The 14411-nt window shown below is 40.0% G+C and overlaps 1 protein-coding gene across 3 annotated transcripts in view; it reads left to right on the plus strand.

The window, feature by feature from the left end:
* The window catches only part of Cr1l (complement C3b/C4b receptor 1 like), an 83135-nt gene that overhangs the window by 57421 nt on the left and 11303 nt on the right, over positions 1-14411 (plus strand). For all 3 annotated transcript variants that reach the window (XM_045144798.1, XM_045144801.1, XM_045144806.1), the window contains exons 5-9: positions 376-774; positions 2741-2917; positions 2996-3098; positions 4535-4620; positions 8846-9028. In XM_045144798.1, coding sequence (XP_045000733.1) covers positions 376-774; positions 2741-2917; positions 2996-3098; positions 4535-4620; positions 8846-9028 — 948 coding nt within the window. The remainder of the gene's footprint in view (positions 1-375; positions 775-2740; positions 2918-2995; positions 3099-4534; positions 4621-8845; positions 9029-14411) is intronic.

Below are 14411 nucleotides of genomic sequence, written 5' to 3' on the forward strand. Positions count from 1 at the left end.
CGAACCGGGGTCCTTAGGCTTCACAGGCAAGCGCTTAACCGCTAAACCATCTCTCCAGCCCCAAGACTTTGTTCTTAACTACCATGATTGCTTTGAGGGCCTGGAATTATAAATATATATTATATTTTAATTGTTTGAGACTATTTTGACACATTCCTTTGATATGTAAAGTTTGTTTTGCTTTTAATTAAAAAAAAAAAAAGAAAGAAGTAGGAAAGGGAGAGGACATGCTATTATGTGCACCTAAATTGTTATAGTATAAGACTTACGTACAGGTGAATAAAGAGTAAAAGTAAATAATTAGTTTCACGAGTCATTGGACTTTTTTCACGCTTATCTGAATTCATTGCTATTTAACATGTTCTCTTTGCCCAGGGATTCCTTGTGAGCCACCCCCAGCCATTGCCAATGGAGATTTCTTCAGCCACAACAGAGAAGATTTTTACTATGGAATGGTGGTGACCTATCACTGTGACCTTGGAGTGAGAGGGAAGAAACTCTTTGACCTGGTGGGGGAGCCCTCCATATACTGCACCAGCAATGATGGCCAAGTTGGTGTCTGGAGTGGTCCTCCCCCTCAGTGCATTATCTCTAACAAATGCACACCTCCCCATGTTGAAAATGCAGTCAGGGTGTCTGAAAACAAAAGCTTGTTTTCCTTAAGAGATATTGTGGAATTTAGGTGTGAACCTGGCTTCATCATGAAAGGACCTAGAAGTGTGCAATGCCAGGCTATAAACAGATGGGAGCCAGAGTTACCAAGCTGCTCCAAAGGTGAGTGTGACTGTGGCATGGAAGGCCTACAATGTCATGCAGTGTTGGAAGACCAGGGCTCAGTATTGGTTCTGGAGGAAGACATGTGGTGAACAGGATGAGTGAGTGAATTTGAAGAGAACTCATATATGTGCACATTCAGTTGCATATGTGTATCTTCATTTTGGAAAGCAATAGTTTAATGGATCAAAGAAGTTGCTTAGAGCTCTCATATTGCACAATTCTCAAGGCTTAGTACTAGTCAACCAGGATTTCTCTTGATTATATGGAAGTCTTGTAAGGATGAATCTCAATTATCAACTTGACTGCATTGGAAGAGGTCCAGAAGATTAATAAAGCACATATCTCAGTGTCTGTGAGGGAGGGCACTTGTAGAGACACGTAGATTATGGAGAGATACTCATCTATTCACTAGTTTAATCTGTTGATGGATTCAGATTTTCAGAGTTGGGCCTGAATATCTTGGTTCTTGCTCTATTTCTTTTTTTTTTTCCTTTGTTTTCTTTCTTTTCTTTTTTTTTTTTCTTGCTCTATTTCTATCAAAGTAAAAGGTTGGCTTCTGGAGACATGGCACATCAGATTAGTGACAGAGGCCTCATAGTTTTTCTACAGTGGACCACTTCTTACATTTTATTATTAAGAACCTGAAGTGAAAAAGGGAGGTACCGTACTTCAAGTTGTTTTTCCATTCATTTTAGTTAGGCATAGATTTAATGACATGCTCGGATCCCCTAAACAGCCACCCACCAAAGGAGATACCAAAGAAGGCAGACCTCAAGTCCAGGACTCTCAGTACCATGCCCTTCCATTTTAAAGGCTGGCTTGTTTAGAGACTTGTTCTTGATGGCTTATCTCTTGTCTTCCACAATATCCTGTAATAATCAGCTTATTAGTGGAATGCTAGGTATGGGGCTGATACCTAAGACAGAGAAGGAACTTCCAATTTTCCACCAACCCATGCAAACATTAAGAAGGAAGCTTGGAAAACAAGTGACAGAAGTATGTCTGCATGACGGTACTCTATTCACAGATAGGCTACAAAAAAGAGGAGGGGGGGCAAGCTTGGTGGTATACTCCTTTAATCCCAGCACTTGGAAGGTTGAGGTAGGAGGTTGTCTGTGAGTTCAAGGCCAGCCTGAGACTAATTCCAAGTCAGCCTGGGCTAGAGTAAGACTACCTTGAAAAACAAACAAACAAAATAATAATAAAGATGAGAATTCCACTAAACAGACTTGGGCTGGTAACTTCTCATTACTTGAACAATGAGGATGATAATTGGAATTGCTTCCTCAGATGCATGTAGATAAGGAATCCACCCATGCTAATGAAGGTCCTAAATGGGGAGTAAGAGAAGGATCCTATTACCCTCTGGACTCAGATGAATTAAGACATCATACTAAAGATAACTAGGTTTATTTTACCTCTTAGTAGTTGTGAAGGTTTGGTTATATCCTTCCCTATTCTTAACTTACATGGCAGTGAATTTGGGGGAGTGGAGTTTCATTAGGCCTCCTCTGTTATACCTGAATACTTGTATAAGTCAGCTTTCAACTACTATTAGAAATACCTGAGATAAATCAACTTTTAGAGGAAAAAAAAAGGCTTATTTGGTTCATAGTTTTAAAGGTTTCAGCCTATCATCAGTTATCTTTTGGGCTGTGGCAAAATAGTACATTACAGAGAGGAATGTGCCATGGTGGGAAAGTAAAAGGTAAAAGACAGAGACCAAGGCCTCTTCTCTTCCATGGCATACCCCAAGTGACCTAAAAACTGCTATGAGATCTACCCCTTAAGGTTCTACTACCTCCCAGTAATGTCAGAGGCCAGGGACCAAGCACATAGACCTTTGGAGGATATTTTATATCCAAAGCACTATACCCTTTGTGTGTGATTCTCCAACTCCCCGGCAGGCTTTGATGTTAGCAGGACGTAACCTGGCACACTTTGGACCTGTTCTTTTTCATAGGATGTTATCCACCACCAGAAATTTCACAGGGGAATTATGCTCCAAACAATAAGGATTATTTTTTCCCTGGGGAGGAAGTACTGTACCATTGTGAGCCTGGCTATGACCTCCATGGGGCTGCTTCTCTGCACTGCACACTCAATGGAGATTGGAGTCCTACACCCCCTACATGTGCAGGTAACTAGATTCTTATATGGTTTTCTCATGTATCTTTATTCCTCATGACACACTTATTCTTTTTTTCCTTTGCCCTAGTAAAATCCTGTGATGACTTCCTGATGCAACTTCCTAATGGACGTGTGCTACATCCACAGAATTTCCAACTTGGGTCAAAAGTGTCCTTTGTTTGTGATGAAGGGTGAGTATGATCCAGAATAGAGACTGGAAACAAATGCTAAGTAGTAATTCTGCTGAGTTCAAGTTGAAGGGTAAATACAAAAAGAAGCTGGACCTTGTGGAAGTTACGAAAGTCAAGCTCTGGAAGTGTAGTTCCAAAGTGAAGATGGCAATACTATAAGTAGGAAGGATAAAATGATATCTATAACTCAATATCAAGTACAAATAGAATAATTTTATTGGAAATTGAACTGAATAGATAGGTAGAAAAATATAATTTTATAGTTTTGATAGAGTTCTTAATGAATAAGACAAAAATCATTTTTCTTATGATGTCAGATAAGAGTTGTTTCAGACCACTTTAAACTGGTTAAGAGTAGAATCTAAAATAGTATATTGATAAGTATATTTTGACTTAGTCATCTGTCTTCCTGTTAGGGATAGTTTTGACATTGGAATCACAATGACCACATTACTATGTCAGGCAGTGTTATTAGTTGTTTGTTAATCCAGTACTCATGATGGTGGATGATATAGGCTTGTGGGAAACAATGAGACTGGGCTATCTAACAGTTAATTTTAATAAATTTTTAAGGAATCTTTGCCTTTTATGAAGCTCACCATTCATAGTGATCCCTGATTCCAGAATGATAGCAGATTTCAGCAAGCTCTAAGAAAGACACCAAGCTGGCCATTTTAAGATAGAAAACATGGGCTGAAGACATGGCTTAGCAGTTAATATGCTTGCCTGCAAAGCCAAAGAGTCCAAGTTCAAGTCCTCAGGACCCATATAAGCCATATGCACAAGGTAGCACATGCATGTGGAGTTCGTTTGTAGTAGTTGTAGTTTGTAGTAGGTCCTGGTACCCATTCTCTCCCTCTCTTCCCCCCCCCAACCTTCTTTCTCAAATAAATAAAATATATATTTTTTAAAAGATGGCAAACACTTCTCCATCCCTTTCTTCTCAGAACATTTGGCTCTGAATGCTTCTGTGAGCTTCCTTGTGACCCTTTGTACTCATAATGCCAGTGAGAACAATGCAAGCTCTCTTTTTGGATGTCTGCTTTGCTCACCCAATTCAAGACCTATTGTCCCTCTTGCACCAGTGATGAGAACAAATGGATAGTGAGCAGGCCAATCACAGTTGGACTCTGTGAGGTCTAGGTTTTATGCTTGTGGGGAGATCTGCTTCTCTGTATTCAGTGCTTCCCAAAGGCAGTGATGGCTCTATGACGGTTGAGCACACCAGCTTTCTCCATGTTGCCAGTCACAGGGTGCTGTGCCTTTTAGACTCAGGTGGGCTCTGTGTTTAGGCCAGCCACTGAATTCAGGTTGTAATGAACTGGGGATATACCAAGGAACAAATCCTTTTAGGCTGAAATGAGGAAGCTGAACCTCCATCAGTGAAAAGATGAAGGGAGAGATGGGAATTGGTCAGCCATGTTTTTCTCCCTTAGGTTCAAATTAAAAGGCAGCTCTGCTAGTCATTGTGTCTTGGATGGGATGAAGAGCCGTTGGAACAGCAGTGTTCCTATGTGTGAGCGTGAGTAAGAAGAATAACTTCATTATATAGCTTGGATAGCTCTCCTGATTTGTTTTATTTGTTTTACCTTGTGTAGTTACCTTTTATCTGGATTTTTAGCTATACTTGTAAAGTTACTTTTTTGTTGAAAGAATTTCAAAGGTCTTGCACATTGTGAGCCTATTTGCAGTGGCTAGAGGCCCTGGCACACCCATTCTGCCTATCTGTCTCTCTTCTCTGTCTCTCTGTTTGCAAATAAATAAGAATGTTTTAAAAAATTAATTACTTTATAAATCCATAAAATTTTTTAGCTCCTCTATTGGCATGGCGGTGCAAGCCTTTAATGCCAGCACTCAAGAGGCTTAGAAAAGAGAATTGCCAGGAGTTCAAGGCCAGCCTGGGGCTACAGAGTTAGTTCCAGGTCAGCTGGGGCTTGAGTGAGACCCTGCCTTGGAAATAAGCAAACAAACAGACAAAAAAAAAAATTTATAGCTCCCTGTGTGGCCCAGGAATACTGTCTTTTGGCCTTCTTCAATAAATTGCAATTTAGGTCATACCTCAGTTCCTTCTCAGCAAAAAACTTAAAGACTCAAATGCTCCTTTAGTTATATTCTTTCTAGAAGACACAAAAAAGAGATGGTCCTTACAGTATTATTATATTAGTTATCTTGATTGAAACTTTAGTAAAAGAACTTAAAGCTCTTGTCTTCTTTCCAGAAAGCTTTTGTTCACAGCCTCTAGCTATCCTCAAAGGGAGATACATGGGCACTCTTCTGGGAGGTATTCCCTATGGGACAGAAATATATTACATTTGTTTTGTTCACACAAATGGAAGCATGGCCTTTAACCTCATTGGGGGGCACACCATTCGTTGCACCAATGACAGTAAGGGGAATGGGATTTGGAGCAGTCTAGCCCCTCACTGTGAACATTCCGTTCCTTCTGGTTAGTACCCATTTCCATATCACATGGGCTAATAATCTAGACAAGCATCTCCATATTTCATTACTGGAAGTAATCTATTTATTGTAAGCATGTGAATAGTCGAGACAGCACTGCCTCCTAGGTGAGTGGCATGCCTAGGTGTGCTACTGTACCCTAGTTGGTGGAATGCTAGCAGGGCGAGTGGTATACACCGTTGGGTCAGGGGAATCACTGAGCCTGGAAATTTGAAGCGAGCACAACACAGTTGATGTGAGATCAGTTTGGTGGCACTCTGATGTTTTTTTTTTTTTCTGTGGGTTGACAGTATAGGATGATTAGAAATGGAAGAGGTAGGAAGATATATTTTCAAAGCACTAAAATCAAGTGCCAAAATACTATTATGACATCACTATTACATAGATGGGTCTTCTGTGCAGAAAGACTTTGTTGACACTATGGTTTACTTTGGAATTATAATGAAATTCTATGGAATTGGTAATGGAATACTATGGAAGTAGTTGAAGAAGTTCAGTTGTAGGCTGCTGACATGCTTGGCCCTACACCTCACCATTAACAAAGGAACCTTGAATTCACAGAAACCCTTCTACTTCAGCTTCCTGAGTGCTGGGACGAATGGTGTAAGCCACCATGCCCAGTTGATTTGGCTTTTAGTTCCTTTTTTTTGTTTATTTGTTCTTTTTAAAAATCCTAAGTCAATGGTGATGTAGGAAAGACTTAAGACTTCAGAGATGTTTTCTAATCTTTCACTCATTTTTTTTTAAATTTTTATTTATTTATTTGAGAGCAACAGACACAGAGAGAAAGACAGATAGAGGGAGAGAGCGAGAATGGGCGCGCCAGGGCTTCCAGCCTCTGCAAACGAACTCCAGATGCATGCGCCCCCTTGTGCATCTGGCTAACGTGGGACCTGGGGAACCGAGCCTCGAACCGGGGTCCTTAGGCTTCACAGGCAAGCGCTTAACCGCTAAGCCATCTCTCCAGCCCTCTTTCACTCATTTACTTTGTCTTAATCATTGTCATCTTTTTCAAGCATGCTTTATACCAAGGCTTATCTATTTATAGCCATAGCAGTCAGCCACATGTTAATAACTGGTCCTGTGGCATGCCCTGCAGAATCATGACCTTAGAGTCTCAGAAGCCATCTCATTCCAGGGCAGAGAACATTAGGCTACCACAGAGATGATAGGTGACTCCCCTATGCTGACTAGCAAGAAGAGATTACACAACATACAGAGTCCATGTTCATATCTATAAATCCATGTCTCCTTGGTTCGATTATGTTAAAAAGTATAAAAATTCCAAAAATATTTTTCTTAAATATAGGCTGAAAGACTATTCTGAAAATGGACTAATAAAATGTTATTCTCTTAGCAGTTGCTTTCTATTCTTTTTTTTTATTATTTATTTATTTATTTGAAAACAGAAAAAGAGAGCGAGTGAGAGGCACAGAGAGAATAGGTGCACCAAGTCCTCTAGACACTGCAAATGAACTCCAGATGTATGTACCACTTTGTGCATCTGGGTTTATATAGGCACTGGGGAATCAAACCTGGTCATTCAGGCAAGTGTCTTAACTGCTAAGCCATCTCTTCATCCTGCTTTTTATTATTTTATTCATTGATTTTTGTCTTAAACACTGTCACCTTTTTCAAGCATGCTTTACACCAAGACTTACCCTTCCATAGCCATAGCAGTCAGTCAGGAACATGGGTAGAAACAAAACAGATTCCTTAGCTCAGATTCCATGGGCTCTGATTATGTCTTGAAAGGGGTTAGATGTCTATTTTTAACAAATCCATCAGAATATTCTAACATTGAAAAACCACTTACTGCTATTCCAGAAATACCACTTTACCTTATTGATACCTATAAAGGAAAAATATTTCAGGTAAATTTTGATATAGTCACATAAGAAAGGAGACTGCTTAAAGCTGAACGCTTGAAAGAAAACCAAAGATAAGTAAAACAAGGTGAAGGAAATTAAGAAAAAAATGTTATTTTAAGTTTAAAAATACAACCTGTGGGCTGGAGAGATGGCTTAGCTATTAAGGCCCTTGCCTACAAAGCCAAAGGACCTAGGTTTGATTCCCCAGGACCCACATAAGTCAGATGAATAAGGAATGCATCTGGAGCTCATTTGCAGTGGCTGAAGGCCCTGGCCCATTCTCTCTCACTCTCTCTCTTTCTCAGCTTCCTTCTCTCCTCATTGTCGCAAATAAATAAATAAAAATATTTAAAAAATATTTTTATAAATACAGCTTGCTAGCTTTCTTGTTCTAAGTATAAAAATGGGCTAGAAACATTCACTTAAGAGCAAAGGTAATAGCATGTGTTATAGAACTGGAGAGTTTATATATCATGTAATATCATATATGTCTTCTTATGGCTGAAACAGGGTTGTCCAAACTCCTGATCCTTCCAGAACTTTCAGATTTGAGTTAATAATCAAAAGTGTATTGTGGGGCTGGAGAGATGGTGTAGCGGTTAAGCGCTTGCCTGTGAAGCCTAAGGACCCCGGTTCGAGGCTCAGTTCCCCAGGTCCCACGTTAGCCAGATGCACAAGGGGGCGCACGCGTCTGGAGTTCATTTGTAGAGGCTGGAAGCCCTGGCGCGCCCATTCTCTCTCTCTCTCTCCCTCTATCTGTCTTTCTCTCTGTGTCTGTCGCTCTCAAATAAATAAATAAAAATTTTTAAAAAAGTGTATTGTGATCACATAATGTATATAAGAAATGAAAGTCAGGAAGAAAAGAAAATTATAGAATACTAAATCATAAGAAATTTAGAATAAAAATAACTCAAAAAAGGGGGGGAGCTGGAAAGATGGCTCAGCAATTAAAGTGCTTGCCTGCAAAGTGTAATGTCCCAGATTAGATTCCCTAGTACTAACATAAAACCAGATGCACAAAGTGACACATGCATCTGGAATTCCTCTGCAGCAGCTAGAGGCTCTGGAACACCCATTCTCTCTCTGCTTGATAATGAATAAATAAAAATATTTTTTAAAAGAAAGAATTAAAAAAAAAACCTCTTGGAGTGGGTATGGTTGTGCACAACTTAAATCCCAGCACTTGGGAGGTAGGAGGATCACTGTGAGTTTTAGGCCAGCTTGGAACTATGGGGTGAGTTCCATGTCTGTCTGGGCTAGAGTGAGACCTTACTTCAAAAGAAAAAAAAAAATCCTCTTGACTGAAAATGTTTTCTGCTTTACTGAGGGCAAAGTAATTTTGAGATTATGTATCTTCCTATTATGAAAATTTCAGTTAACAAAATATAAATTTTCTTTTTATTTTTCTAATTTCAGAAGTGAAATGTAGACTTCCCCAGTTGAATGAAATCCTAGAGGTGACGGCAATGAGAAAAGAGTATTATTATGGAGAGAATGTGACTCTGGAGTGCAAAGATGGTTATATTCTAAAAGGCAGTCCCCAGAGCTGGTGCCAGGCAGAAGACATCTGGGACCCTCCTCTGGCTATATGCCTATCACGTGAGTGCAAGGGCAGGGAATGGAGCCCTTCCCCAACATAATCACTGCTCAATCACCTGTGCATCTTGGCACAAGTACCTTGTGATGTTAGAGTAGGGACTAGTGAAGCTAGGATATGCTATCTCGGAAGACAAGTTGAACATAGATTATTTCAAGGTGAAATCACACAAGGAACTGTGATTGAAGAAAGGGTTATGTATTAGAGTTCTCTAGAGGAACAGAACCGGTAGATGAATTGTATTAAAAGGGAATTTATTGGGTTAGCTTACGACAGTCCAATAACAGCATATTACAGGCCTGAGAGTCAAGGAACCTGGTAGTTGCTCAGTCCACAAGGCTGGATGACTCAGCAGTCCCAGTCTGGCACTGAAGGCCTGGAGGTGTCCTGGAGAGAAGCTGCTCTTCAGTCCATGCTGGTCTTTCCACACTGGAATGCAGCAAGCAACAAGCAACACTGGCAGCCAAGTAGGAGGGGAGGAGAATACCTTTCTTCCCAGAGCTTCTTTTGATAGAGCCTCCCCTCTGAGAGGGGCTGCCCACTCTGGAGGAAGGATTCCTCCTTTAGCTAATCCTTCCTGGAAGCAACCTTAGAGACCCACTTATGAGGAATGTCTGTGGATTCCTGAACAGATCAAGTTAACACAAAGTTAACCATCACAGGTTATTTGGCCTATTTATTTATTTATTTAAGACAGTAAGAAATAGGGAGAGAGAGAGAATGGGTATACCAAGGCCTCCTGCCACTGTAAACTAACTCCAGATGTGTTTGCCCCTTGTGCATCTGGCCTGTGTGGGTCCTGGGGAGTCGAACCTGGGTTCTTTGGCTTTGCAAGTAAGTGTATAAACCACTAAGCCATCTCTTCTGCCCTTGGCCTAACTATTATATTTGCAGCAAGCAGTATGGGTTCTTTTGGTAGGCTGGGAGTATAGCTTAGTGGCAGAACACTTGCCAAGTATGTGCAAAGGTTCCCTATGTCTACTCTCCAGCATTGGGAGAAAAATAAAGGAGAATAATCATCTTTGGGAAGGAATATCTTCCACTTACCAAGGCAGGAAAATAACCTTAATCACCAGAGACCGAGGTCCTGGGTTTCATCCCAACCACCACACACAAAAATTTATAGTAGTAAATAATGACTACGCCAGTGTTAGTACTAGGCTCTGCCTTCCCTACTACCTGAGGCTCTTGTTTATAATGCCAGTTTTATACCAAGATTGTTCAATATTCACTTGATATAGTTAAACCTTTCAATATGTTAATAACTGTCAATAATGTCTCTAAACCAAAAACTAGACACTTTCCTTAACACTTTCTTAATATGAAATTATACTTACTTCTTTGGCAAAAATTTCATGGGCAAGTTGCCTGAGTCCCTTCAGCATTCTGATGATCTGGCTGGAAAAGATTGGAAGTTCAGTTGCTGGGGAATCAGTAATGCCAGGTGCCAAAACAAATGTAAATTCAGAATAATTAACTCACTTTGCCCAGCACAAGAACAAACATATGCTACATGGGGGAATTGATATCAATAAAATAAAGACTTATTATAAAAATATTATCTTAAGCCGGGCGTGGTGGCGCACGCCTTTAATCCCAGCACTCGGGAGGCAGAGGTAGGAGGATCCCCGAGAGTTCGAGGCCAGCCTGAGACTACATAGTGAATTCCAGGTCAGCCTGAGCCAGAGTGAGACCCTACCTCGAAAAACAAAACAAAACAAAAAAAATATTATCTTACAGATGTAATAAAGGAGACAGCATAAATTCATGGGGAGAAAAAAGTTATCAAATAGTATTACTAAAAATTTTAGAGCCTTTTTTTTCTTTTCTTTCTTTCTTTCATTTATTTATTTATTTATTTAAAGTATGGTCTCACTCTAGTGCAGGCTGTCCTAAAATTCACTATGTAGTCTCAGTCTGGCCTCAGACTCACAGTGATCCTTCTACCTTGGTGTCATAAGTGCTGAAATTAAAGGTATATGCCACAACACCCAATAGAACCATTTTATCTTAAATACAAGGTATGGTAAAAAGTTAAAGTTATATGTAATAGTAATAATAAAAGCTAATGTATATTGAGCCTTTAGATTGCTGTTCAAAAGTTTGTAATGATAGAAAATAGATGAGAGATTAATTGATATAGATATGTGATATATAATAAGATATATTATAGACAGATAGATACAGATAACAAGTGATTGGTAAATGATAAATGATAGATTGGCAGACCAATAATGATTGATTTTATTTTAATACAACCTATGAGGTCATATTCTTATAATACTCATTTTACTCATTTATAGAAATTAAAGCAAGAACTTAGATAACTTGCCCAAATAACCAAAATATAATATCCTGGGTCCAACCAGTCATTTTACCTATCTAGAGAGACTGTGTACTTTAACAATGAATGAATAAGTGGGATGGGCATGGTGACACAAGCTTTTAATTCCAGCACTCAGGAGGAAGAGGTAGGAGGAGGATTACTGTGAGTTTGAAGCCAGCCTGAGACTAGAGAGAGAGAGTTCCAGGTCAGCCTGGGCTAGAATGAGACCCTACCTCAAAAAAAAAAAAAAGAAAAAAGAAAAAGAAAAAGAAAAAGGAAAGAAAAATAGAGGCTGGACAGATAGCTTAACAGTTAAGACAATTGCCTGCAAAGTCAAGTTCAATTCCCCAGTACCATTGTAAAGCCAGATGCACAAAGTGGCGCCTGCATATGGAGTTCATTTGCAGGGACTAGATGCACTGGTGTGGCCATTCTCTATATATATCTGCCTCTTTCTGTCCTCATTTTCCTTCTCAAATAAATTAAATAAACAAATAAAATATTTGTTTTAAAAATGGGCAAATGTCCTAAATAATTAATTGCATAAGAAAGAAAACTCCATTTTTTTTCTTGCATACAAGCTACAGGTTTTTGACCAGGTTCATAACCTTTTTAGTACTCTTCTGTCTCCGTACCATCTTAGTCTAGAACTTTAAAATATTACCACTTTTAGGGAGAAGAGACAAAGAACGATGAGGCCAATGGTGAAAAACAAAGCATGAACATTATTTGTCCCTAAGGCTTAGTATAGATTGCCCAACATCCCAGACTTAGGCCTTTCCCCCCCCCCCCGCCCCCCAAGGTAGGGTTTTACTCTAGCCCAGGCTGACCTGGATATCACTATGTAGTCTCAGGGTGGCCTTGAACTCAAGGCAATCCTCCTACCTCTGCCTCCCAAATGCTGGGATAAAAGGCGTGCGCCACCATGCCCAGCTCCCTAGGTTGTTTTAGAAAGGAAGCTGGGAAGTAAATCTCAGGGGTAATTCAGGCTTGAAATTTCTGAGAGCAATTCAAGTAAGAAGTATAACACCAAATACTAGTATCAGAGAATGGGTATCCTGGAGTTCTCTGGTCTATCACATCCCTACTTCAATGACCAGTTATGTCAAATCACAGTCACATTTTATATAAATATTTTATTGATTTATTTGACAGACAGAAGGAGACAGAGAGAGTATGGGCATGCCAGAGGCTCCTGCCACTGCAAACGAACTTGAGATAGCATCTGGCTTTATTAGGGTACTAGGAAATTGGACCAGGGCCATCAGGATTTGGAAGCAAGTGCCTTTAACTGCTAAGCCATCTGTCTAGCCCCCCCTCACAGCCACATTCTAAGTGGTACTTCTAAGTTCCCCTGAGGCCAGAGTTAATGCATACAACTCACACAAACTGCTATCTCTCAGCTCATATAAGCATAGTGTTGCATGTAAGACAAGTCAGTTCACCTCCGTAAAAGATGTGAAAATTCAGAGAAGTTGCTCCAAGTGCACTATTTAATACTTTAAAATATCCATATATGGGACTAGAGACATGGCTCAGCATTTAAAAGAACTTGCTGGCTGTTGAGATGGCGTAGCAGTTAAGGCATTTACCTGTGAAGCCAAAGGACCTAGTTTCAATCCCCCAGCAGCCACGTAAGCCAGATGCACAAGGTGGCACATGTGTCTGGAGTTTGTTTACAGTGGCTAAAGGCCCTAGTGCACCATTCTCTCTTTCTCTTTCTCTCAAATAAATAAGTAATTTTTTAAAAAGCACTTGCTTGCAAGCCTGATGGCCCAGGTTTTATTCCTTTGTACCCACATAAAGCCAGATATACAAAGTGGCACATGTATCTGGAGTTTGTTTGCAGTGGCAGGAGGTCCTGGCATGCCCATATACTCTCTCTCTGTGCCTCTCTCATTCTTTTTCTGTTTCTCTCTCTCAAATAAATAAATAAATAAAATTTAAAATGTATCTAAAATAAATATCCTAAAGTGCGCAGCAACCTTCCTGAACCCCAAGTTCCTATTCATTGGAGCAGCTGCTTTTCTGGAATCCAGCTTCTCTTTTCAAAAGCATGAGTCCTGGGCTGGAGAAATTGCTCAGTAGTTAAAGGCACTTGCTTGCAATACCTGATGACCCCAGTACCCATGTAAAGCCAGATGCACAAAGTGCTTTATGCACCTGGAGTTTATTTGCAGAAGGTCTGACATGCCCATTCTCTTTCTCTCTTTCTGCTTGCAAGTAAATAAATAAAATTTTAAAAAAATTGAATAAGATGAAAGTCCAATTAAGTTATCAAGGAAGTTGTTGGAGTCCTGTGTTGGCAAGGTATGAGTCAAGTGGATGAGAGGAAAAGGTGGCTTTACAAAGCCTTGTCTTTGGGTAGAGATTCTCCTGAATGAATTTGGATAAAGCTTAAAAACTTTAGATGCTTACCTGGTCATGGTGGTGCTTGCCTTTAATCCCATCACTCTGAAGGTAGAGGCCTGAGCATTGCTGTTGAGTTCAAGGCCAGCCTGAGGCTACATAGTGAACTCCAGATCAGACTGGTCTAGAGAGAAACCCTATATCAAAAACCAAAACCAAAACCAAACCAAACAAAAAAAGCTTCAGATGCTTTGGAATAAATGTTAGAGCACCTCTGTACTGGTTGCAGTTTCAGTTAAAAGAAAACAAATAAAGCCCAACTTACCTAGCTTTCTGTAGCTTCTTAGTTCAAATGTGTTCTCTTGCCATTTATTTCATTAAAAACATTATTTGTGTGTGTGGGTGTATATGTGTGTGTTTTTCTATAGGTGTGCTAGGGTCTCTTGCCACTGCAAATGAATGCCTGTCTGGCTTTATGTAGGAGATTAGGGGGTTAAACCCTAGCCAGTAGGCTTTGCAGGCAAGCACTTTTAACTTCTGCACCATCTCTCTGGTCCCCCTATCATGGGAAACTTTCCCCTGGGGAGATTCAAACATGTCTTCAGCCCAGACAAAGCTCAGGTGGCAGACCAAAGTATAATTGCAACAATGCCAGTTTGGTGAACCAGTGAATTTATCAGAGTTCCTTACCAAGCACAGAGGGGTTTTCA

The sequence above is a fragment of the Jaculus jaculus genome, chromosome 1, assembly GCF_020740685.1.
Source record: "Jaculus jaculus isolate mJacJac1 chromosome 1, mJacJac1.mat.Y.cur, whole genome shotgun sequence".
In the NCBI taxonomy this organism is placed as follows: Eukaryota; Metazoa; Chordata; class Mammalia; order Rodentia; family Dipodidae; genus Jaculus; species Jaculus jaculus.